The following is a 27,280-nucleotide window of genomic DNA, read 5'->3' as shown; positions in this document are numbered from 1 at the left end:
GACAGGTAGAAGTCTGCCTGTCAGTTTTGTACATAATCCTGGTGGCTGCATCCACTGTATTGTGTATAAACCCCCTGCTGTCTGGTCCATACGACGTACTGACCTAGAGGTGAAAGGGTTAAAGTAACAGACATGTTATACTTACCTGCCTTGCGCAATGGTTTTGCACAGAGCTGTCCAAATCTCCTCTTCTGAGGTTCCACGCCAGTGCTGTCCACTCCTGCCCTTCTGTGTCTGCCCTCATAAGCAACTTGCTATGGGGGCAGACGTGCAGGCTTGCTCCCAAGTCAGTCTTTGTGTGTCCATAGATACACACAGTGTGGCTCAGTCCTGACCGCCTGTTCCCTCTTCACATGACTTGACTGATAGCACCAGGAGCCAATGACTCCCACTTCTCTCAGCCAAGTCTGTAAGTCAAGGGAAAGGGGAGAGATAAGCTGTAGACAGGCACAGTACTAGATTGTTATAGGACTTGTTACAGGAAAGTGTTTAAGAAGGGAATGAGGGGGCACTGCTATTGGAAGGTTTTTTTTTTACCTTAATGCATTAAGGTAGAAAACCTTTTTCCTTTACTACCACTTTAACTGTAGTAAAATACTGTATATTGATAAAATATAAAAACTACAATGGTTTCAGTAATTTTTGTTTCTTTTTTTTTGGCAAGTTTAAAAACTGATCATTTTTAATAATATGTATCCTTCCATGACAACTTGCTTATATATTAAAGCAGTTCTGCAATAGCATTAACATAGTACAATGTACTATAATAATTTCACAAGATGTTAGGGTTTCTACATTCATGCAGAAATCTCACTCCATGCATCTCAGAAATTGTATCTCTATGTGCCTCTGTTTCATCACATACATTTTTAGGTCAATTTGCTTGGCAAATACTGCTTTGCCAGCCTAATTGTCCGTAGAGGTTCATGTACTAGGAGGGTAATTAGAATTTCTATCCATAGCATAATAGGCGTTTATTCTCCTGTATCTTCTGTTGCCTTCATTTACATCTCAGGTGTAATTTACGTAATTTACTTGAATAAGAAGAATATAAGGTAGTTACATCACTTTACAATGTACCTAAAGTGAGACATTTTTTAGGAAACAAAAGTGTAAAAATGTGGATGGACAGTCAAATCTGGAACACCAAGCTCTTTCAGCCAGGCAGAAATAAAATATAGGAAAGATTATGTTATATTGCTAGATTATTTTAAAGGTTTAAACCTTTATTTATACTTATCCTGACCTGCATATTATTCTGAATCCACGATTCATAAACGTCAAACTGTGCCCAGACCATGCACAGTAAAGTATTTACATATTCTGAACAAACAGTAAAAATCCATCATTCACATCTGTATCTGTAGGTGTTGTGGAAAAATTAATGTTCAAATTTCACAACACAGGCACTAATATTTTAGGGGACTTATAGAGCAGATCTTGGCACCTTCCCAGTTCTTTAATGTAATGAAAACAACCAACAGGTGTTTTTAAGCTGTTAAAACTGACTGAAATATATATATATATATATATACACACACACAGTATCTCCCAGAGGTGATACTGTGTGTGTATATATACACACCCCCTCAAAATAACTCAACACACAGCCATTAATGTCTAAACCGCTGGCAACAAAAGTGAGTACACCCCTAAGTGAAAATGTCAAAATTGAGCCCAAAGTGTCAATATTTTGTGCGGCCACCATTATTTTCCAGCACTACCTTAACCCTCTTGGGCATGGAGTTCACCAGAGCTTCACAGGTTGCCACTGGAGTCCTCTTCCACTCCATGATGACATCACAGAGCTGGTGGATGTTAGAGACCTTGAGCTCCTCCACCTTCCATTTGAGGATGCCCCACAGATGCTCAATAGGGTTTAGGTCTGGAGACATGCTTGGACAGTCCATCACCTTTACCCTCAGCTTCTTTAGCAAGGCATTGGTCATCTTGGAGGTGTTTTTGGGGTCTTTATCATGTTGGAATACACAGTATGTCACAGTACATGTTGGCATTAATGGTTCCCTCAATGAACTGCAGCTCCCCAGTGCCAGCAGCATTCATGCAGCCCCAGACCATGACACTCCCACCACCATCCTGTAGGCAAGACACACTTGTCTTTGTATTCCTCACCTGGTTGCCGCCACACATGCTTGACTCCATCTGAACCAAATAAGTTTATCTTGGTCTCATCAGACCACAGGACATGGTTCCAGTAATCCATGTCCTTAGTCTGCTTGTCTTCAGCAAACTGTTTGCAGGCTTTCTTGCACATCATCTTTAGAAGAGGCTTCCTTCTGGGACGATAGCAATGCAGACAAATTTGATGTAGTGTGCGGCATATGGTCTGAGCACTGACAGGCTGACCCCTCACCCCTTCAACCTCTGCAGCAATGCTGGCAGCACTCATACGTTTATTTCCCAAAGACAACCTCTGGATATGATGCTGAGCACGTGCACTCAACTTCTTTGGTCGACCATGGCGAGGCCTGTTCTGAGTAGATCCTGTCCTGTTAAACCAGTGTATGGTCTTGGCCACCGTGCTGGGGTGTACTCACTTCTGTGAGATACTGTATATGTATCTATCTATCTATCTATCTATCTATCTATCTATCTATACACACACAGTCTGTGTATTTAGCTATGGAGTTTAGTTTTAACTCTATATCTATAGAGTAAATACTTTTTTCATTACATTAATTAATTTGCTGTCTAGGTTGTTTTTTTTTTCTTTCTATCTATCTGTGTGATACTGTGCAGTACCTCTATATTCTACAATAATTATACTTGGAAGATGCAATGGCTGGCTTATGCTGGAATAGTTAAAATTGTAGCAGCTTTAATGTAATTCATACATCTGCATGAATCTACATAACGAAATAGCAATAATGTGCTGTTCTAAATAAAGTAATGATCACTATAGTGATGGATCAGTAAATCCTAATCACAGTGGTTCAAGGACAACAAAATGTTGTTTAGCTGAGCTTAATTCCGCTTTGTTGAAATATCATGGTAGCATAAAAGAATAAGACAGGTCCTGTAGAAAAATTATGTGATAAAAAAGCTCAAACTGCACATTTCATATTACAAACAATTTGGGCAAATTACAATGTGTTATTTATTTTTCACAAAGCACAAAAAAGTAAGCATAAGCTTATACTGGATACAAAAGGACAGGCTGTGTCTAGACTGTGCTATATCAATGCGAAAAATGTGCACAAGCAGAATATGTCTCTTTTCAAGGCCACAAAATGCATAATGAATTGTCTTTGTTTTTTATACTGATTTGTAGCAGAAATATTCATACACCTCTATTTTTGTTAAGGAAAATGTGTGATATTTTGCACTATACAGTGGCAAAAAAAAGCATGCGAACCACTTTGAATTAACTGGTTTTCTGCAGTAATTTACCATAAAGTCTCATCTGATCCTCATCAAGTTACAGCAATAGACAAATACAATGCGCTTAAGTAGATAACACAAAAACAATTCAATTTTTGGAGGTCTTGATTGAACACACCCATTAAACATTCACAGTGCTGGAGGAAAAAGTAAAGCCAGCCATAGATGGTTTAAATCTCAGTCAGTTCAGCAAGGGTTGAAGCCATCAATTGTCAGGCTTATTGTACCCAATTCGATTGTTGTACAACTTGGATAAAACCAGCCTACAATGACTGCCAGCGGCTATAGCAGCTAGCAATAGTCACAGTGTTCTCCCAGCAGGGATGGCTCCCCCTACCCCCTCACTGGGAGAACACAATAGCTCTGCGTGAAGGATTCCCCCATGCACATCAACTGTGTTGATGGGGGAAGCAAGTTCTTTTTTTTCCTGCAACCCATGGTTGCAGGAAAGTAAATTGCATAATCTATGGCAGGCTTAGGTGAACCCTTGGAGTTATTAGCTGGATGAACCTCCTCTGGCAGCAATGACTTCAAGTAAGCGCTTTCAGTAGCTCTCGTTCAGACATGCACAGCATTCAAGAGGAATAGTTGACCATTCCTCTTTACAAAACTGCTTCAGCTCAGACAAATTTGTAGGAGGTTTGGTGTGAAGGGCTCTCTTGAGGGCATTCCACAGCATCTCTATGGTGTACAGGTTGTAGGTGATCTGAGTAGTTTGTGATAGTGCTGGGTGCCTATTTTAGATATGTTGTCTTAAGTCAAAAGTACAAGTTAAGTCATAGTATGTTGGGGGGAGTAAAGTATACAGGGCAGATACAGTTTATTGTTTGGTACTCTGAGGAGCCTTCATAGACCATTACTTAAAATTAGAAATTAGTACTATTAAGTGTTTTTTGTAGTTGTTATATAAGGAATTTGATACGTTTTCGTCATTGAATGGCTGATGTGGCCATTAAAATCCAGAGCAACTGGGAGGTGTTCTAGAGTCAGTTCTCTGTCAGATAGTTTAAGAGTGTTGCCTAAATTCCTTATAATTGATTTAATAATTTAATTTATTTTACATTATAGAATATGAGGAAAGCGCAGAAAAACCTTTTTTGTTGTAACTAATCATGTCACTAAAACACATAAGATTCAGTGCTGGAGCTTCAGAGAAATTCAAGACAAAACTAGGTTGTATTTCAATCTTTGAGTAATTTTAGGATTCTTGACAATGGAGTCCAAAGTATTTGAATAGTGGGGATAATTACAAATATTGGTACTAGTTAGAGCTCCTTCCTCATCGTTTGCTTATGGAAGTTTTTTTCACATTAACCTTCCTACCGGTAATCCCGAGTGTTAATTTACAGTACCAAAAGCGGTAACCCCGAACCACACTTGGGATTACACTGTAGTGCTTGTCCTGCGATCCCCTGATCCTCACCTTGTCCTGCGATCCTCCGATGTCCTCCCGCTGTGTCCTCCAGCCATGTTGGCATCCGTCTTCCAGGTTCCCTTCCCTGCGAGCATCGGTATGCAAGTGGCAGAACCAGTGAGAGATTTAAAAAAAGTAAAAATATGATATACACATTGTAATCTGTTAGTATTACATTACTGTATCAAACCATTTCACCTAAATTTTATCTCTAGTGCTTGCACTTTACCGTTTGTTTTGCCTGGAAACTTGAGAATGTCCATGGCATCCAAAAAGTGTCCCTTTAGGTCAAAAGTGGTTTTAGACCAGTTAGAAAACAGCGATAGTGAATTAGAATCACTTGCAGAATTGAGTGATAATGATTCGTGAGGAAATTCGTCATCAGACACTGAAAATGATTCTGCGACTGAGCTCAGTGATGTGTGAACTTGGTGTTCTACTTCAAATTTCAGTTTGGTTTGATTACATTATTGAATTACATTTATTATTATATTATTATTTTTTAGAATCTTTTATTATATTATAATTTATGATTTCATGTTTAAAACTTTATCATACCTGGGATGTTTACTAGACTCTTGTTTGGACAGATTTAAGTGAGTAATTCCTAAGAATTACAGGCCTACAATATAAAACAACAAATTTCCATGCAAAACAATATACCGCTATGACATTTAAAAATATTGATTAGTTAGACCACCAGGGAGGTTAAACTGTGAGTAGCACCATAATGTAAAATGGGGGTTTAATAGTCCTTTAACATAAAATACATAAAGAATTTAGGAAAATGTGAGATAATGCATTAAAAAACATGCAGAGACTCCAGAAGTGATTCCTGCATCAGAATTTTCAGGTGCACAGTTCCTATATTCCTGTTATGGGGAAGAAATCTGATGCTCATTGTTGGAGATTTATTTTGCTGGGAATAAAATTCCAAGGTGGGGGTTGGAAGTGCAGTACATTGAATTTCAGGTAGGGAAGCTCAGGAACAACAAGCTGGTGGGTGAGTCAACTAACACTGCCGATCCTGCTGGCTGTTTTATCTTTTAAATCCTTAGTAAAGCACCGTCAGTTGTTGTTTGAGGCAGATGACTGGTTTTGACAATATCCAGACAAGAAATATTATTTGAAGAGCATTCAGGCTTGGTGTTTTGATATCATTTCAACCCAATATCTGCATACTGTACTCATCCCAACAATTCAGACCAAGTAAAACATCCAAAAAGAAATATCCAAAATTAACTTGATTACATATAGCCAGAGAAAGGCAACTATCATATCACTGTATTTGATTAATCATCTCTAGAAATCACAAATGGCAGAAAAGAAATGTATCTAACAATATACCCAACAGTTCATTGAAATGCCACTTTAACAAAGTGAATGGTAAAAATGTCATTTTAACAAATATTTCAAATGGACCATAGCAACACTGCTTTAAAAAAGTAAATGGTGCTCAAATTGATATAAACTGATAACAGTTTTACAATTCGTCTTTCTAATATACCCAATGGTTCACATAAAATCCATGAATGGTTGTACATTTTGTACATGAAAGAAAAACAGAATTTATATTGTTAATGTAGTGAAAAATGGGTTTATTTTACTATTTATATGTTAATCATTGTATGCCATCATTGAGTATTTCTGCTAAAGCTGCTGGCAAGCGACTACAGTACAGTCCTGGTCATTAGTTAATTTTCCCTGTAAAGCAAAACTTAGAATTGGTACCTTTCTGGGGGTTAGTGAGCAGAATTGACACATCAACTTAGACAACCTTCAGCTATAGAAAGATTTTCATTTTACCTAAAAAAATCTTCCATCCTTATCAAAATACACCAATGACAGAAAGCAAGGAAATAATTCATCATTCTAGCACTGTAAACAGAAGCAATACATTTTGTATGTACTGTATATCAATGCAGCTCTGGATTAATTAAACATCAATTGTGATTTTCTTTTTTAATACAGGCAGTGAAAGTGTCTACATATGACTTGGTATTCGCATCTTGGAAGAAGAAGAAGAAGCTCAAGTAGCAGTCATGTGTGATGACTATGCTCATGTGCTACCAGAAAGAAAATATAATTGGTCTGCTGCTTTTCCTTCACTGCCAAATCAAATGCTGAGGGGAGGGACAAAACCTGTACCTGTTACTCGACTGCAGCAGAATACAATCAGGTCTTCCACACAAAGACTGGACTGTGCTGTGTGGCAGAGAGGGACTAGATGGACAGAAATACAAATATTTTGGTGGATACAGTATACTGTAATGTATGCCTTATATATGTTGTATCTGTATATTTAGCTACTTGCCTGGAGTTCAAAATTTTAACTAAAGGAAAAAGGAAAAAAAAAATCTCAGTCAGAGCTAGCTCTTCACTTTACCACTTATTGATCTACACATCCTTAGAGAAACCCAAAGAGAAAACAATTCATGGCAACTATACTTTTACATCTTCAAACATTTAATTTTTTTTCATGTTGTACACTTTCAACAATTTTAAGGTCTAACAGCATACAATTCCAAGAAAAGGGGCACTACACAATAGGCTAACCCCATATTTGTGTACCTTTAATAAAATCTGGATTTTTAACTAAAAATTCTGAGATTGCAATGTCAGATTTGTATTCAATGTTAAATTGTTAAAATCTAAATAATCCAAAATACGATGTTTATGTAAGACAGAGGACATTAATATATGTCATTAAACAAAGGTACCTACCTTTATTTACAAGCGTGTGCTTTTGTAATTTTAATACTGTGCCTTGACTTTGTTCTCTGTCATTTACAAAATTGTGGAACCATCTTCTTCTGAGTTGCCTCAACTCTGAGTTTCGAGATATAAGCCAAAGTGGCTGATCAAGCAAAGTATGTCTTGAATTAGTCAATGACTTGCTTTGAAGGTTTCCAACAATAAATCCATTAGCATTCCAGTATGTGGATTGAAAGATCCTCTGATCCGCTGGTGCCAAGCTGTCAACTGAAAAGCCCTGAGCACCGGCTGTTCCCCTGTTTTGTTGGATGACCAAATAAGACCTTTGCAGAAGTAGCAAACTTCCAGCCATTAAGTAAGCAACGGTTAGAAAGAAGAGAAAAAACTGAGCCCGCCTTAGAAATTTCTGTAGACTAAAAAAAGGTTTGGCCATGCCCCCTCTACAAAAAACTTTAAAAAGAAAATCAAACAAAAAAAGAAAAAACAAAATGACAGTGATTTGATGTCCCGTTAACTGAAATTATTTAATGTAAGTTTCAATTTAAACATGTTTCAGAAAAATTAATTCATGTCCCTTCAAAGTTCCCATGTGGCATGACGACATTCTAGCTATGTATAACATTTCCTCTGTAAATCCAGTGAAAGGCTTGACAATATTTGCTCCATTCTTTAAGATGTTTTAGGATTTTTCCTCTGTTATATAGACCCTGGAAAAAAAAATAGAAATGCATTGATTACATTTAGCTATGTTTCTGATTGATTCTATGGAATAGAAACATTGATAACTTAAAAATTTCTGGTAATGCAAAATTGTTATAATAGCAGTTCACACTAAACGGTCAATCCACTGATCATTATTCTCTAATCAAAGCAGAGCAATGGCCACTGATACCTGACACATTTGTGTGTTTCAGATGCCCTTTTTAACACCCCACACACACGCACTTTGGTTCCACCCTTCAGTCACAACATCACTACAGGACACATTAATGATAAGGTGGAAGGAAAGTACACAGTGGGGAGTCATACATCCAACACTCTTGGACTTGTGTCAGATGCAGAAGACACTTTGGACACAGTAGCTGTGCAAGTGAGGAAAGATTAGAGTCAGGGCCCAAAAGTCATTTAAGTAGTGTTCTTCTTTTGATGTACCCATAGCTTCACCCTGAACATCTACCTTCAATATTTTGAGTCCTACTAAGGAAGCCTGTTGATTAGGCGTAACGTGTATAGTAGTGGCATGGGGTCAGTCAGTGGCCACCTTGATCTCGGAAGTTTAGGTGGTGAGACAGGGAGCTACGTGTATTTGATATGTGCTGTACATAACACTGTGTGTGCACTGACTTGTGAGTGTCATTTTAAATATTGATAAAATATTTTTACTGTACGGAGAGCACTATCAGTCCATATTCTTCTTTCATGAATGAAATAACACTTCATATGTGAGTGGAGGATCCATGGAACAATGGGAGCCATCTGTGGTTGAGTGAAACTGGAGCCACCCTTTTTGCAGCCTATGAAGGGGGCACAAGTGCATGTGACCCTTGACTAGCCATCAGGGTCCAGTATGGAGGTGCACATATATTATTCATGGCAGGTGTATGCATGAGTAGCATTGGTGATCACTTATAGAAGACATTGGTGTATAGAGACATTGGGGCACATGGATAATTTGGTGGTACACGTGGATAACGTGGTGGAAGATCTTGCTACTTTGGACTTTATTTTCTAGTGAAGGTTTGTGGGTTTTGTGGCATCTTTTGTTGCATTATTTAATAAGGGGTGGAGTGAAACCACTTTATGGTGCTCGCAGCAACCTTATGTTTAATTACTGATATATATGCAATCTTATGTTTATATGTTTGATGATTTTTGTGATGTAAGAGGTAAGCACATAGTGGATGTGCTGACTGATAATTAGGTTTGATGTACGAATAACTTGGCCAGCAATTTTTTTGAAAGATAAAGTACTTTTTTAATTGGAAGGCACTGAAAAGTTATCAATGTCCAATCATATTCTAACACTTACCTATTTGGTTTGTTAAAATAGCTTTTAAAGGATGAGTTAATCTTTCGTATCATTTTACATGTTACACCCAAATTCAGGGTGTAAAATGTTATGAATGGACTGGACCCAGGATGAAATGCTTGAACCCATTGTCAGACCCTAAGCTGGTGCAGTGGGTCCTGGGTTCCTCCTGGTGCACGACAATGCCCAGCCTCATGTGGTGAGAGTATGCCGGCAGTTCCTGGAGGATGAAGGAATTGATTCCATTGAATGGCGCCCACACTCACCTGACCTAAATCCAATAGAACACATCTGGGATATCATGTTTTGGTCCATGCAAAGCTGCTAGATTGCACCTCAAACTGTCCAGGAGCTCAGTGATGCCCTGGTCCAGGACACCATTCATTGTCCAATTAGAAGCATGCCCCGACGTTGTCAGGCCAGCATACAAGCATGTGGGGGCCATGCAAACTACTGAGTACCATTTTGAGTTGCTGCAATGAAATTTCAGCAAAATGGACAAGTCTGCTGCATCATTTTTTCACTTTGATTTTCGGGGTGTCTTTGAATTTAGTTCTCTGTGAGTTGATCAATTTCATTTCCATCAAACCATGGGGCATCCTTACATTCCTAACATATTACCCAGTCCATATCAGTATAGATATCCAACATGATATTTTTCCCCATTGAGATCTGATGTGATTTCAAAGTGTCCCTTAAATTTTTTTGAGCAGTGTATTTCATCTGTATATTTAGCTGTTTTCCTGGAATACAGATTTAATCTCTATATAAACTTCACTGGGTCTAATCCTAAATAACTCTAGTTCTGTGGCTGTGTTGCAGTTATGCAAAGGGGCCCATTTCCATTACAAACAAAAATGTCTTGCCCTTGGTTTCTCTCTCATTAAATACAGATTTTGAGATTTCATTAGCATTGCTCTCTATATGCAAAATGCAGAGCTCAGGTAATTCAATAGTCCTTGCAAACTCTGGTTGGATCAGGTTCTCTAAAAATTCAATTTCTAGGGTGTTGAGAGATAATATATAAGAGTTATTTTGTAAAACCAGAGAGTGCAAAATCTGATGCAGCTCTGCATAGAAACCCAACAGCTTCCAGATTTTATTGTCAAAGCTTAATTGAACATGTTAGAAGCTGATTGGTTACTATGCACAGCTGAACCAGATTCTGAGTGCACCAGTTTTAGTAAATCCCCCCCCCCATGTCCCTTAAGAACTTTATTTCTGGTATTTTCCTCTGTTGGTGTGCCATAATCACAAAATATATCTAGATAAAATATATATAGCTGCATTAAAATCTGAATTTTTCCCAATTTTTGTTAGAATTTAAAAAATGTCCTGAACTTTATGCAAATGATGAAACAGGAGAGCTTCTTTTGTACAAGCACAATCATTCAAGTTGTTCTAACATACTGTATAAATGAAAGCTTATTGGACAGGATATTCCTCTCGAGTAAGCCCTTCTCTGTGTGAAGCCCCCTGATCTGTTCAAGGTACAATTTAAGGTAATGATCAATGTTCTCACTGCTGCTAAACAGAGCATGGAAAAACCAATACTCTCTTCATAGCTGAAACCAAATTTTGGATCACATAAACGATGTTGCATGAGAAAGTGGAAGCTATGGTAACTAATACAATGTGAAAATACCCAGCTTTGTGGTAACTGTGGTTTACACATTTTCTCCCAGTTGGAACAGACTGTAGTCTCTTTGGCCTGTAGGTAAGGCTGGACCATCGCTCTCTGGAACTTCCCTCTTTCCTTGCCTTTTCCTTTCTCTTATGATGATTGTTCTTTTTTCCACCTCTACTTGGCAATCCCCACTGTCTGACTATTACTTATATTGAGATCCTGTTTATTGAGTCACCACATATTTGAAATTTCTTTATACTTCTACCTCACTTTTTGGAGAGAAACCTAATACTGGATAACAATATCATAAACACAACATATTCATTTTATTATTTTTGTTTCTTGCACAGATGTTTCTGTGCTATATTTTTTAATATTCTATGACTTATTTGCAGTCTGTGATATGTTTACAGAAAAAAATAAATAAATGTATTGGACCATAATTAAATCTTTTTTACGCTTGTTCGATTGACATGAAAGATTATACAAAATGTCTTTTGTTTTGGATAGAGTGGAGAGGATTAGATCACTTGTTAGGTTTCATTGCTGTCTGTGCTCCCCGTTAGGGAGATTCACCCTCTCTACTTATCCTCTTTGGAAGTGAAATCATTGGACTTATCATTGGAAGTGAAAGTCAAAGAAAATCCCACATTTTGGATTGACAGACGAAGAGTAATAAAGGGGAAATCTTCCAATGGGTATACCAGTTCTGGTGATTTTGGTGACACCCTGAGATTCGCTCACTTTGGAGGGATTTCCTCTCACTTCCTGTTTTGGCTATGGGACAGGAAATAAAGGGGAATCTCCTCAATGAGACACAGATGGTAAAAAAAAATGTCAAATAGCTACTTACATAAAACAATCTAGAAATTTGCCATGCTTGTTGGCACTGGGAAGTGTGTGACACTGGTAAATAAATCATAGAGTTCAGTGTGCCTCTACTAACTGTCCTGGATTCTGTGGGACTGTCCCAGGATTTAAAGTGACCATGTCACCATAAGGCCACGTATAAACAAAAACAAAGCTCTGTAAAGGGGGACCATCAATACTCACCTTTTTAGCAGCCCATAGCCTGAAAGGCAGCCACTTTACTGCTCCCTAGGTACTGAATTTACTCCATACTTCTGGATGGGTCAAACACTTACTACACACTACACACCATGGTTACTCCTGATAGCTCATATGTCCTAAAATGAGCTACAAGTCAGCAAGAGGAATTTCTGCACATGGTGGGGGAGCAGGTATTTATGCACCTGGTAGGATTGAATACATGCAGTCCGAGAGCAGTGAAGTGATATTTCAAGAAACAGGCACCAGAAAGGTTACAATATGCCCAACAACACTTTGACACGCCTCATCTGTCTTTTCTGTGGCACTAGCGCAGTAAAGGTTTCTTTCTGGCAACTCTACCAAGCAGCTCATTTTTGTTCAAGTATTGTTATATTTTGCTCCTTGAAACAACCACAATGTCTTTTTCTAGAGCAGCCTGTATTTCTCCTGAGGTTACCTGTGGGGTTTTTTTTGTATCCCAGACAGTTATTCTGGCAGTTGTGTCTGCAATTTTTCTTGGTCTACTTGACCTTGGCTTGGTATCAAGAGATCCCTGAATTTTCCACTTCTTAATAAATGATTAAACAGTACTGACTGGCATATTGAAGACTTTAGATATATTTTTATATCCCTTTCCATCTTTACAAAGTTCCATTACCTTGTTAAACAGTCCTTTTGACCGTTCTTTTCTCCTTACCATGGCTCAGTATCTAGCCTGCTCAGTGCATCCACATGAGAGCTAACAAACTCATTGACTATTTATACACAGACACTAATTGCAATTTAAAAAAGCCACAGTTGTGGGAAATTAACCTTTAAGTGCCATTTTAAAATGTATGTGTGACCTTGTGTGTCTGTACCATGGCGAACACTTCAGGGTATGTAAACTTTTGATCCGGACCACTTTGGCTCCTTTTTAAGTCATAAAGATAACAGAAATCACCAAACAACTCTGTGCTAATATATGGCTTCGTATGATCACTTTCCTAAAATAAAAGACATTTCTTTGGCATGATCAGTCATATTTTCAATATCAATGCCAAAATTTCATGATTTCTGCCAGGGTATGAAAACTTTTGAGCACAAGTGCAGATGATCTTCCTAACAGGGCTTTCTTTTAATTTTTCACTTTAAATAAATTCAACTTGGGTCATGTCCCAGAACCAAGTTCTGGGTCATATATCATCAGGTAGTTTGCTGCCTGAACCACAGGCTTTCTGCCTGGACCACACTTTGCAAAAACTGGGATAAATGATGCAAAGCAATGTGTGCTGGACAGAGTTTGCTAACCAACAAATGCTTAAAACACTCTGTGCCATCCCTTTTTAAAAATCATGCACATTTCTGTGTCATCCTTCTCAGTTGTAGCATTTTTCCTTTTATTTACTTTTTTCCTGCCACTAATTAAACACCTGTAACACTTGTAGCAATCAGTACTGTATACTGAATGATGCTGGTCAAAACACGATAGTCCAGTCAGTTCAAAGATATTTTGCAGGGCCCATTACAGACTTGATAAATCAAAGTGCAAGCAGTACAAATTTAAGTTATTACCCAACAGCCACCAATCAGATTTAAACTTTCTAGACAAGTCTGAATCTGATTGGCAGCTGTGAGGAAATAACTCCAGCTCTTAGCACTGACAGTTTTATACATCAGGCCCTAAACATCTGTCCAGTAAAATATAATTGAACCTGATTTAAATTTTACTCAAGGCCCTCTTGCTATGTTGGGCAAGAAGATTAATACATGAGGTAAAGCCAGTGGCTATATATCAAAAGAAAGGAAGTGATATGAATTTCTTAGAAGGGTGAAAAAAGAGACCAAGTCCAACAGTATGCAGGGAATATGATCAAAGAGAAAAAGGTGAAATGATAAATATGACAGTTGGATAAAGAAGGAACAATATGCCAAGAAAAAAAAAAAGGTACGATAGCTCAGTCTAGTACGTAAAAACAGATCACATATTATACTGGCAGAGTTTAGGTTATGTCATTATAATTAAATATTATTAAAATGTTATTAAAACATTATTTAATCTTATTAAGTCATTAAAGTGCTAAGGCTTTACAGACATCAGTGTGAGAAGTATAACACTTTAAACTTACAGGTTAGAGGAAAATTTGGAGGCATGTGGGTTTTTTTACCTGCTGACTTTGATACCATTGGCACCAGTGTCAGAACAAAGACAACCAGTGCCCAGGGTGATGATGAGAAACAGTGCCCACCTCCAGCACCCCAAAGCCCCCTTGATATGCCCCCCTCCTTGCTTGGAAAAGGGACAGTGTCAATAGTGGTAAACGCCAAAGTGTTTGTAAGCTTTGTGGCATGCAATTAAATATACCAGTGAAAATTTAAAAATGTGTGCATATCTATCTATCTATCTATCTATCTATCTATCTATCTATCTATCTATCTACACAGTATGTTAACAGTGGCAAAGGAAAAATGTCCCTGAGTCAGCAGTATTGCTGAAATTAAACATGTCCCTGAGATGGTGGCGCTACTGAAATGAAAAACATGTCCTTGAGTCAGCGGTGTCACTGAAAGGGAAAATGTCCCTAATTTGATGGTGGCTGAATGCAAAAACACCACTGCAAAGCTTATTCCCAGCCTCCAGAGAAGCCCAGTACAGAGCTCTTCATCCCAGTGCAGGGGCGGACTGACAACTCATGGGGCCCCCGGGCAATAGGGGATCATAGGGCCCCTGTGCCCTTTCCCAAACTCAAAAAAGCCTATGAAAAAGGTACCAGGGGCATCTCATGGGGCCTCTTACTGACCCCGGGCCCTCGGGCAGTGCCCGAGTTTCCAAACGATTAGTCCGCCCCTGTACCAGTGGTGTTATGGAGGTGCCGGGGGGGTTATGCAGACTGCACCTGGGTGACGACACCAGCCAGAGGAGTGACACCCAAGACCGTCTTTAATGCGTCAGCCGATCACTATGCGACCCCCCATCTTTCCCTGCTCTCCAGCTTGACACTCCCACTGCTGTGTGGGCCACTACAGTGGGTCTCGGCCTGCTGTGCTACGACAGGGGAGAGGTGCAGCTGTGGGTTGTTTGTCTGCTTGCTACCCGCTCACCCCCCCTCCTCCTGTCAGCAGCAGGCTCGGTGTAATTGCTGCTCCCTCTTCTGCCTCCCTCTGCCTAAACAGAACAAGAAGCCAATCAAAAAAGACTTGAGGGGCATGATGGGACATGTAGTTCTGAAGAGTGGACTGTTCACTGAAGTCCATGGGGCCTGAACTACACTCTGCTTTTAAAGGAAGGGGAGCAAGATTTTTCAAGGCACACATTCACCAGGATAGTGCAGTGTTTTGGGGGGAGTTAGTGGGAGGAATGTGTGGTACAGTTCCCCCCAGAGAGAGACCGAGCTGCTGAAAAACCACCGAGTGAGTACAATGTTGGAGAGACTTCAAGAGCAAGAGGACTGACATTCCTGTATTGCCTACTGGAGTCGTCATGGGCATGGTAGTGAGTGAACACTTGATCGAAGGGATGATTGCTGCTCTGTCACTGGATCTGAGATTAGAGAATAAGCCATTAGGAACTATCTAACCAACTACCTCATAGCTATGATACCAGTGGCAAAACTACCAGGGTCACAAAAGTCAAACTTAGGGACACCATGTTTTTTCACATCAGGTGACACCAACCCTAGTGACACCACTGCTTCATCCAACCTGACCCTTCTCTTCACTACAATGCCAAACTCCCTTTAGAACAGAACATCCCCTCCTCTCACTCCCTTCCCCCAGTACAAGGCATGCTGCATCTGTTGACTGCCATCGTTCTTAGTTCTCTTTGTGGACTAAAGCACACCTCCACCCTATGCTATGGAGAAGGGGATAGATGTTCTGTGGTTTTACCACATTTCCTCTTCTAGGAAGGCAATGCTGCTACTTCATAGCTACAGTATGGTGTGTGAGCATGGTCATCCCAGGACAAAAAATGTGTTAATAGTAGGATCACCAGGAGAAAAAAAGAAAACCACTGCAGTGACCATTACTAAGGATTGGAAAGCTGCAATGCACTGCATTTTGATTCTGTAAGCCCAACAACATGGCACTTCTAAAACATAATACAGCCTTTATCATTAGAATGAACCAATGTTTCAACTACTTTACTTGCCTCCTCTTTAACATCATGTTTACTCCTAAAGATGCACTTTAACATGAACTCTATGTTTAGAAGCCATCTGCAACAGCAAGCTGAAGTACTCTATATTCCCATCAGTAGATTCAAACATTTTTGCCAAGGTTAATCATTATAAGTGTATTAACAGGAGCTTATCCACTGAATTCAAACTAGCATTATTTCAATCATGTAATGGAAATCTCCAGCTCCACTCGGCAGGGAAAGTACAGCTGTAAACATTGATGTTTTCGAAAGAGAGGAAAACTTCGATTAATCAGCTCTGGATGTGTACGCATCTGTCTTCATCAGTAAATCTAAAGCTTATTTTAAATGATTTGGACTGGGTAATGTTTTCTTTTCAAGTTTGCTTTGCTGAGACTGTTAGCATATCTGTTCCTCACAGGGAGAGAATTGTCCAAGCAAGAAAGAGTTCCTTTGTGCTTGAGGGGACCTTTCACCTCTTGTTGCAAATAAAAGTTGGCATCATGCCCAGGGTGACTGGATCCCCTCCCTATGTCCAACTCAATTCCCTTTCTGTGAAACTGTGAAAGCTTAGAGGGAGATTTTTCAACATAAATGCAGCAGAGAAAATGGCTCTGGCTTTTGTATTGCTCATAGAAGCTTCCTGTGTCTGTAGGCTGCAAAGAGGCTATTCATTTCATCCAGAACAAGAGCACCACAGATAACGAAAGGCAGCCTTTTTAGGGCTCTATAGCAAGGTGTATTTGTTCATGTCAGTGATAGGATTTTTAATGTGGTATATCTCCTACCTCACTTAGCTTAAAAAGTTGAAGAAAAGAACACCATTGTGAACTAAGAAGAGATTAGATATCCTGCCTGGGAAGAATTAATATCAGAAAAAGCTATGATTTTTTTTTTTGTAAAGAATTAGTTCTTGGAGAAACCATTTTGTGGCCACCATTGAAACCACCACTAAAGTCAAGTTCTTGCCAAGCATTACTAATACTATTATAATACCAATACACTAAAAAGGTAAATGTATACACTCACTGGACACTTTATTAGGTACACGTGTTCAATTGCTTGGTAACACAAATGGCAGCAACTCAATGCATTTAGGCATGTAGACATGCTGAAGACGGCTTTCTGAAGTTCAAACTGAGCATAAGAATGAGGAGGAAAGGGGATTTAAGTGACTTTGAATGTGGCATGCTTGTTGGTGCCAGATGGGCTGGTCTGGGTATTTCAAAAACTGCTGATCTATGGTGATTTTCATGTACAACCAACTCTAGGGTTTACAGAGAATGGTCCAAAAATGAGAAAATATCGAGTGAGTGGCAGTTATGTAGATTAAATTATCTTGTTGATGTCAGAGGTCAGAGGAGAATGGGAAGACTGGTTTGAGATGATAGAAAGGCAACAGTAACTCATGTCAATATGGACCAAAATCTTTGGAGAATGTTTCCAACACCTTGTTGAATCTATGCCACAAAGAATTAAGGCAGTTCTGAAAGCAAAAGGGGGTCCAACCCGGTACTAGCAAGGTGTACCTAATAAAGTGGCTGGTGAGTGTATATTTAAAGTGGAACTTCACTTTCTCAATCAACATTACCCATTTTGAATCATTATGCTGCTAGCAATAGTAAGTAGATAGGAATGTACAGTATATTATATTCACTTGTTTTAAGCTGTCCTTTACATGTCTTTAGTTACTTCCTGGTTTCTTTGCCTAAGCCCTCCTGCCTGCATGGCTGAGCTAAGGGCAGATAGACTCCAGGAAGTAAATGCTACATGAATTATCTGCCCCAGTCAAGATGGCCACAGCCAGAAATGTTAGGGGGCTTTTTTCAAAGTGATTTCTCGGCAAAATAAAGCATGGAGACATAGATGGATGGCTGAGTTTACTTTGAACATTAAAAATTAAATAAACAGCGCTTTTGGTTTGTGGTGCTCAAATATAATGTAGTTCCAGTTTAGAGTTGAACTCCACATAAAAAGTCAAACATACACATATGAACTGTATATGTAAATGGATACAAAAAGATTTGTATTTTCTCACAGCACAGTTTAGCTTGTCTGGGAAGAAGAACTGCTGAAGTTATTTTACATTTGCAGGTCTTGTCCTTCTCCAAGCCTGTGAACAGTGAAAGGAGAAAATGTAGACTGAAAAGCTTCTCTCCATGTCACTTTGCTCTCTCCTCTTATCAGCGTGTTCCTTGGTAGAACAGGATCATTGCAACACAACTGATTGAATCCTTTTGCCTGTTTCTCCACCTGCTGGTCAGAACTCTGCTGTACAGGGACTGCCAAAGGCTGATGTCATGTCAAACATAGGTGCTTGCATTTAAAAAAATACATTTAATGATCTATTAATGAATACAGGACTGCATTAATGTGTGTCTTGCACAGCTGCTGGGAATTTAGCTTTAATTTATACATAAACCCACTTGCTAAAATGTCATGTAAGCTTGTAATGTCATGTAAAAAAAACATCTGGTGTTCCTATTATGAAGGTCCTTGCTTAGGCATGTCCTGTTATAGGGCAACAATGCTCTGACACTAAAAATAATTAAACAAAATACAATCAGTGCAGTCAATCTCCTATCTAATGTGGGTGGCAAGCAAAACAGAAAAAGTGATTCCTTTTAGAAATCTTGAATAGGCCAGCTTCCCCCATACTTAGAGGAAGATTTTATAAAAGTCCAAACACAATTTTATATATATATATACACTGTATATATATTAAAAAAAAATAGTCCTATTAAAATGTTCCATTTTAATTTTAAGGGGGGAAGCCGACTTATTTAAGATTTCTAAGTCACAGGTATATGGTTTTGTCATAGTAATTTTGATTTGATCACATTTAGTTGTTTGGGTTGCACTACGTATTTGATTTATTACATTATATAATGCTCTGTAACTATCTCCTATTTGCGCACAGATACACAGTGCTTTAAGAAACAAAATATTATGTAGTTAGGATTTACATAAGCTTTAACAAGTTAGTTATTCACAAATAGCTCAATCTCACTATAAACAATGTGTGAATAAGTATAGTACCTTCTTTATTATGGCTTCATATTCATTTGTGTTAGCTTTAACTTTTATTGTATGAGGCTTTTGTGAGGTTTTTATTGGGCATGTCCATCTTACAGTACATTAATATAGCTAAATCAACATCCCCAACAGCAAATTTACTTATATGATATTATTATTCCAATAATAAACACCCCAAAAATATATTTCATAATTGCATATCAAATTGCAGAACAGTACAACGCACACTGCAGCATAAGGATAGCCACAGCAGTGCCATATTACTTGACTCTTTCTCTCCCACTCTAGTAAACAAGAGAAATGCCTTATCACATAAACCAAAAAGTAGGTAGCTTAAGCAATGCCGTCTTGCTACTTTCATCTTTTCTTCTGCTAAAATTGTACCATGTTCATTGAGCCACAAGTGTGCCGCACTGCACACTAGGGATGTGTTTGAACTTGCACTTGGATCAAACACTGACTGTTCAGCATTTGGATTGAACACTGAAGTCGAGCGTCGTTACCCACCACTGGCATCACCCAGCCTATTCATTTACACTCAAACGCCCCTGGAAACCGTCCATCCACACCCGATCCCCTCTCCCTTCTCCCCTAAACTCCAGCTACCAGAAGACACAGCAACGAGATACGCCACTGCCCTCTGGACTATCGACAACCAAGCCTCCCACCACTCCTATCCCCCACCCCGGGCACCTCCCTAAAATGCCTCTTCCACTCCTCCTTCTCATTCTCCTCTCCTCCGTTCCCAAAATCTATTCTCTATATCCCTCTGCTCCTCCCAAACAATTGTATATTGTGTCCTCACTGCTTCCTTCGCCCCTCTACGGCACCCACCACCTCCTCCTAATACTCCACTCTCCCACTGACCCGAACACCTCCACTAGTAGTTTCACACACTCCTGCACATCCCGCTCCCATGCCACCTTTCTCACCCTTCTCCTCCTGCTAACCGCGGGGGACATCTCCCCGAATCCTGGCCCTCCACCACCTCCCTCACCCACACAGCACCCTCCCGCTTCCACGTCCTGCCGCAACCCCCGCAACTTAGTATCTATCCCCCTGCTCCCTAAAACCACCCCCCCCCCGTTTTCGTGTGCACTCCTGAACGCCCGATCGGTGTGCAACAAGCTTACCGCCATCCATGACCTCTTTGTTTCCTGCTCCCTCAACCTCCTAGCAATCACGGAAACCTGGATCCAGGCCACTGATTCTACCTCCCCTGCTGCTCTCTCCTACGGAGGTCTCACCTGGACCCACTCACCCAGACCCAACGGTCATAAAGGTGGTGGGGTTGGACTGCTCCTGTCACCACAGAGCACCTTCTGAGTCCTCCCAAACCCCCCCTCTCTATCCTTCTCCTCTTTCGAGGCCCATTGCGTCCGACTATTCTCCCCTACCCCCCTGAAGATTGCCGTGATCTACCGGCCTCCTAGATCCGTATCCCGCTTCCTAGATGACTTTTCCTCCGGGCTACCCTTCTTCCTCTACTCCAAGCTACCCACCATCATCCATGGGGATTTCAACATCCCTATCAACATTGACAACCCGGCCACATCCCAACTCCTCCACTTAACATCCTCCTTTGCACTTGCACAGTGCATACAATCCACCACCCACTCTGACGGAAATATCCTAGACCTCGTCTTCTCCAACCGTTGCACTCCCCACAACCTCACTAACACCCCCTTCCCTCTCTCTGACCACAACCTGATTACCTTCTCTATCTCCTCGTCCTCCAATGCCTACCCCTCCAAATGTCATACTACTTCATGCAGTAACCTCCTCAACCTTAACCCTGCCCCCGTCCACTCTGCAGCCGATCAACTCCACAACAGCATCCTCCCCCTCTCCTGCCCCGATCTGGCTATGACTGCCTATAACAACACGCTGTCAACAACCCTTGACTCACTAGCGCCTTTAACCACACAAAATATCAGACCCCAACCGCTCCAGCCCTGGCAGACTGATCACACCAAAACCCTCAAATGACGCAGTCGTGCCCTGGAGCGACTATGGCGCAAAACCAAATCCCAACATGCCTTCACCGGCTACAAATCTACCTTCCACACCTACACCTCCTCCCTCCACGCTGCCAAACAAGCCTATTTCCTGACCCTCTTCAAGGCCCTCTCCTCCCATCCTCGTCGACTCTTCTCCACCTTTAACTCCCTACTCTCTCCACCCCCACCTCCACCCAGCACCTCACTCACCACCCTTGAGATTGCCAATCACTTCAAAAACAAGATTGACACAATTCGCAAGGACATCGCCGCAACTCACACTCCCTCACAACCCGTCCCCTCTCACAAAGCTACCCCCTCATCACCCCTCTCCCTCCACAAAACCCGCAGGGACTTCGTCACTGCTCAAACTCCCTCCAACCCTGTCCCCTCTCACACAGCTACCTCCTCATCACCCCTTTCCCATGGCCCCACCACTGCTCTGACCTCCACTTCCACCCCACCCTACATTCCTCATTCTGAAGCCCCCTCACCACTCCACACCTTCGACCTTACTACCATCGAGGAAGTCTCCAAGGTCCTCTCTGATGCCCGCCTCACCACCTGCCCCCTCGACCCTATCCCCTCACAACTCCTATGACCTCCCTCCCCCTCCATCCTACGCTCCCTCACCCACATCTTTAATTTCTCCCTCACCTCCGGCACATTCCCCTCCCCTCTGAAGCATGCACATATCACCCCCATACTTAAAAAGCCCTCCCTGGACTCCAATGACCCGAACAACCTCAGACCCATCTCCCTGCTCCCATTCACATCCAAACTCCTTGAGCGCTTAGTCTACACCCGCCTAAGCTCTCACCTCAACGGCAACAACCTCCTTGATCCCCTACAGTCTGGCTTCCATCCCCTACACTGCACCTGCTAACCGCCAAAGCTAATGGCCACTACTCAGTGCTCCTACTCCTTGACCTCTCCGCGGCCTTCAACACCGTCGACCATCCCCTCCTCCTCAATAAACTACACTCCCTCGGCCTCAGAGATTCCGCTCTCTCCTGGCTCTCATCCTACCTGTCACAACGCTCTTTCAGCGTAAAATATAATGCTACCACCTCCCCCTCACTCCCCCTCTCTGTTGGGGTCCCTCAAGGCTCCGTCCTTGGGCCTCTTCTCTTCTCCATCTACACCTCCTCCCTTGGCCAACTCATACACTCTCACGGCTTCAACTACCACCTCTATGCCGACGACACACAAATCTCTCAACCCCCCCACCTCACCCCCTCGGTCTCTGCCCGAATCACACACCTACTGAGCAACATATCAGACTGGATGTCGCTCCACTTCCTTAAACTGAACTTCTCAAAAACCGAGTTTCTTGTCTTCCCCCCAGCCCGCACACCACCCCCACTGACTTCTCCATCACGTCCAACAATGCCACCATCAAACCCGCCCCGCAGGCCAGAGCACTTGGTGTCTCCAACCTATCCTTCCAGCCCCAAGTCCAATCATTAACTAACTCATGCAGACTCCACCTCCGCAACATCGCCAAAATACGCATTTTCCTAACCCCAGAAACCACTAAACAGCTCATCCACTCCCTCATCATATCACGACTCGATTACTGCAACTCCCTCCTCACTGGCCTGCCTCGCCTCAGGCTATCCCCGCTTCAGTCGATCCTTAATACGGCTGCCAGACTCATTCACCTTACCAACCGCTTCATTTCCACCACCCCCCTCTGCCACTCCCTCCACTGGCTTCTGATTGCACAACGGATCAAATTCAAAATCCTAACACTGAAGTACAAAGCTGTCCACCATACTGGCCCGAACTACATCACTGACCTAATAGCCAAGTATCACCCAACACGCACACTCCGCTCCTCACAAGACCTCCTTCTCTCTAGTTCCCTGGTCTCCTCCTCCCATGCCCGCCTCCAGGACTTCTCCAGGGTGTCACCCATCCTCTGGAACTCCCTGCCCCAACCCATCAGAATATCACCTACTCTCCTCTCCTTTAGGCGCACCCTGAAAACCCACCTCTTCAGGGAAGCCTACCCCACCCCTTGCTAACTTGCCGATCTCCTCCACTCTTCCTACCACTTCATCCCCCACAGCTATCTCCTCTTGTACCACTATCCCCTCCCTCCTAGATTGTAAGCTCGAAAGAGCAGGGCCCTCAAACCCCTCATGTTTTGCATTGTATTGTTAATGTTCTGTCACATGTTCTGTCCCCCTTTGTAATATACAGCACTGAGCGAACTGTTGGCGCTTTATAAATACTGTATAATAATAATAATTTACATGGCTGGGAATTACCTAATTTTGTCCATATGGCCATATTTGTTCAATGATGTCAGCACTATCCCCACCCCTTCCCTTATATTGCTGATGACAGTCCAGGGCACTGTCAATTGGCTTGTGGTACTGTCGAGACTGTGGTATGTCCTTCGTCATCAGTTTGTTTGTTTTTATGCATGTTTTTTTTTTTTTTCGATGAATCAGCGGGCGGCACGTATCATGGTTGATGATGGATTTACAACTATTTACCCTATACTCATTCATGTAGAAGAATGGGGTGATATCTGGGGCCTCCTTATTATTAAAAGAGGTGTCTATATTCTAATAAGTCCCCTGTCCACAGTCCCCCATAACTACCAGGACAAGGTTATTAGGAAGAGGTCATTGTCCTCATCAACATTGATTTCTAGGTTATATTTTTTTCATGAATAAGTAAGGCTACTATGTACCCCATATCCATTCACATAGAGGAAGGGAACAGTCTTCCAGGCTGCATGCTTGAATTAGAGGTCTGGTATGGATTTTTAGGGGGACTTCCCACATTTTTTTATGTGGCAAAGGTCTGGTATGTAATTTGAGGGGGAATCTATGCAAATTGTTTTCATTCTTGCCATAGGATGTCCTATAAGAAAAGTGTAATTTACAAAGAAAAAAAAAGAGCAAGCAGACCTCTCCAAAGGTCTCCTAAAATATATAGCAGACCCTTGGAGGGGACTGTGACCCTTGCCAGCAATTTTAAACACCTGCTTCCTTTGTAAATATCAGTACTTCTACAGCACTTTCTGTGCAACACAGAGGTGCATCCCTTCACAAGCAGGATTGGAGTACCCCCCAGGGATGTTATTTAAAGGAATTGGACATTTTGAATATATATATATATATATATATATATATATATATATATATATGTAGGGGCCCCAGGCAATAGGGGATCATGGGGCCCCTGTGTCCTTGCCCAAACTCAAAAAAGCCTATGCAAAAGGTGCCAGGGGCATCTCATGGGGCCCCCTACTGACCCCGGGCCCTCGGGCAGTGCCCGAGTTTCCAAATGGTCAGTCCGCCCTGTATATGTATATATATATATATATATATATATATATATATATATCTATCATTTAAAATAATAACTACTCCAAATTGAATAATTAAATTTTTTTTTGCCTTGGTCCATCTTATCCAGGGCACTGCCCACCCCCCAAGTTTTTTTTCACCCCCTTGCCTATTAGCCAAAAAAAAAAAATCAGTATTTTTAATTTGACAGATTAATCTCCCATTTACCTTAGTGGGGCTCAGGTTTGACATCCAAACATCTTTAAGTTCAACGAACCCTGCTTGAACCAAACCCAGGGCAGTTAGGCTCATCCCTTCTGAACACTGTAAAAATACAGGGCACTTTTTATACATTATATATTTGCATTTCTTACAATAAGGTGAAAAGGAATATATCAGGAAAGAGAAGTGCCAAGTGAACCTCACTTGAACTGAGATCCTCAAACTAACAAGACTGCAGAAAAAATAACACATTCATTCAAGTGGAGTGTATCTATACCCAAATACTTAAACCAAATATACTATTGGACATGCTCCTGTAACATAAAGTTTATTCTTTTTTTATATTTCCTTATTTTAATTAAATCATCCCTGATAATCCAACTAGCAAGGTACAGTATATTCACAGTCCCTTCTTTTCCTAGGGTGACCACCTTTAAAACATTTAGCTGTGATGTTGTCACTCTTTTTTTGCCCTCTCCTGAGTCAGGTTACAAACAGCCATGGCAGTACTCAGTGCACTGATACCTTCTGCTATAGTCTAATCAGCAAAATAATGTTCAGCCATCAATGGAATGTACATAAACCCATAGGAGGTTCAGCCACATTATAGCTTATAGAGTGTGCAAAATGCAGGGGGAAAAAAAAAAGCATAAAATAAATTAAAAGGAGCATTGCACTTTTCAACAAAAATGGGGTGAACTTATTTTACTTACAGTGCTCTGCAAAACCAAATTTACACATTGTACTTTTGCAAGCGTTTAGTACTTTGAATCCATTGAGCCTTATGTTTTCCAAGATCTAGGAATGTAACATTAAAGTGAGCAATTCATATTTTTCTATCTGTAAGCTTTCAGAATCTAAATTTAGAAAACGGATTCTGAATTCAATCTAATGATGGTTCCATTAATGATGTTGAAATGTATTTTGTTCTGATAGGTACAAATACAGGGCAATGAAACCGCATACGTAGGTAGTTACCCATTTAATCTTTATATCTAACAATTGGGCTATTAAGCTTTTTTAATGACCTTGCAATCATATAGTGTTCTCTGTATTTTGTACACAAAAGCTTCAAAGACCAAGTATCCATAGTAAGGGATGACTCCTCTACAAATATTTTCTGTTTCTCTTGTAAAACTACTAAATTGATTTCAGATTTACATTAGATATAACAGAAGGTTTAAATAATGAGAAAACATTACCTAATAATATGTCTGACATTTCACTGTAGTAACTTCACTAGTTTAGCAGCCTTGTAGTAAAGAAAATTATTCAAAAGGGTATACATTTATTTTGCTTTAGTATTTCTTAGTGAATTCATAATTCTTTGTTGGTTGGCATGCTAACTAAACGGTAATAGAATTTTCTTACATTTTTGGAAAAACCAATAACAATTTGCATCAGTAAGTATTGTTATTAATAGAATAATCTGGCCATGAAAATTATTTGAATTGTTTCCCAAATAGTGAAACTAAAAGCTAAAAAAAAACCCTCACAATTAACAACTCAGGTCCTGAAATACAATACGCTTAAATATTTATCATTTGATGTTTGGTTATATTTACTTTAACCACTTTTACCCCCCTTCCTAGCCAGGTCATTTTCTTTGCATTACGGCACTGCGTTACCGTATTTTTCGCCGTATAAGACGCACTTTTTCTTCCCCAAAACTGGGGGGGAAATGTCAGTGCGTCTTATGGGGCGAATATGGAGCGGCCGGTCCGGTATTTCCACCGCGGCCGTGTCAGAATACCGGGCCAGCCGCTCAGCTCTGCAGCGGGACCTTACCTGTTCCTCTATCCAGCGGCGTGCTGTCTTCCCGGCTTCTGTAGTGTGGGCACTGGGCATGACAGCCGGGTGCCAAGTGCGCATGCGCAAGAAGCGGTGCTTTTTGTGAATGGTAAGGCGGTACCTGGGACACAACAGATCCCAGAAGCCGCCGGACCAATCACAAAGCGCAAGTGCTTCTCGCTCATGCGCACTGGGCACCCGGCTGTCATGCCGAGCGCCATTACAGAAGCCGGGAAGACAGCGCGCGGCTGGATCGAGGAACAGGTAAGATCAAACAAAAACTCTGCGGAAGTAAGAGTGTGTACCTGTCAAATTTAGGTACCCGCTCCCCACCTCCCCAAAGGTCAGCAGTCATCTGTACTGTCCGCAGTCTCTGGTCATCCCTGTGCTGTCCGCAGTCTCTGGTCATCCCTGTGCTGTCCGCAGTCTCTGGTCATCCCTGTGCTGTCCGCAGTCTCTGGTCATCTCCTGTACTGTGTCTGCAGTCCATTAGTTCAGAATTTTTTTTCCTGTTTTCTGCCTCTAAAACCTAGGTGCGTCTTATGGTTAGGTGCGTCTTATACGGCAAA

General features: G+C 41.0%; 1 protein-coding gene across 2 annotated transcripts in view; it reads right to left on the bottom strand.

The window, feature by feature from the left end:
- Positions 1-27,280, bottom strand: part of WSCD1 (WSC domain sialate O sulfotransferase 1) — a 267,943-nt gene that overhangs the window by 160,825 nt on the left and 79,838 nt on the right. For both annotated transcript variants that reach the window (XM_089683784.1, XM_089683785.1), the window contains exon 2: positions 7,541-8,238. In XM_089683784.1, the coding sequence (XP_089539910.1) occupies positions 7,541-7,964 (424 nt within the window). In that variant the 5' untranslated portion in view covers positions 7,965-8,238. The remainder of the gene's footprint in view (positions 1-7,540; positions 8,239-27,280) is intronic.

This window comes from Staurois parvus, unplaced genomic scaffold (assembly GCF_062004578.1).
Source record: "Staurois parvus isolate SC_StPar_1 unplaced genomic scaffold, SC_StPar_1.0 ptg000321l, whole genome shotgun sequence".
Taxonomy (NCBI): domain Eukaryota; kingdom Metazoa; phylum Chordata; class Amphibia; order Anura; family Ranidae; genus Staurois; species Staurois parvus.
This window is presented reverse-complemented; position numbering and strand designations above follow the sequence as displayed.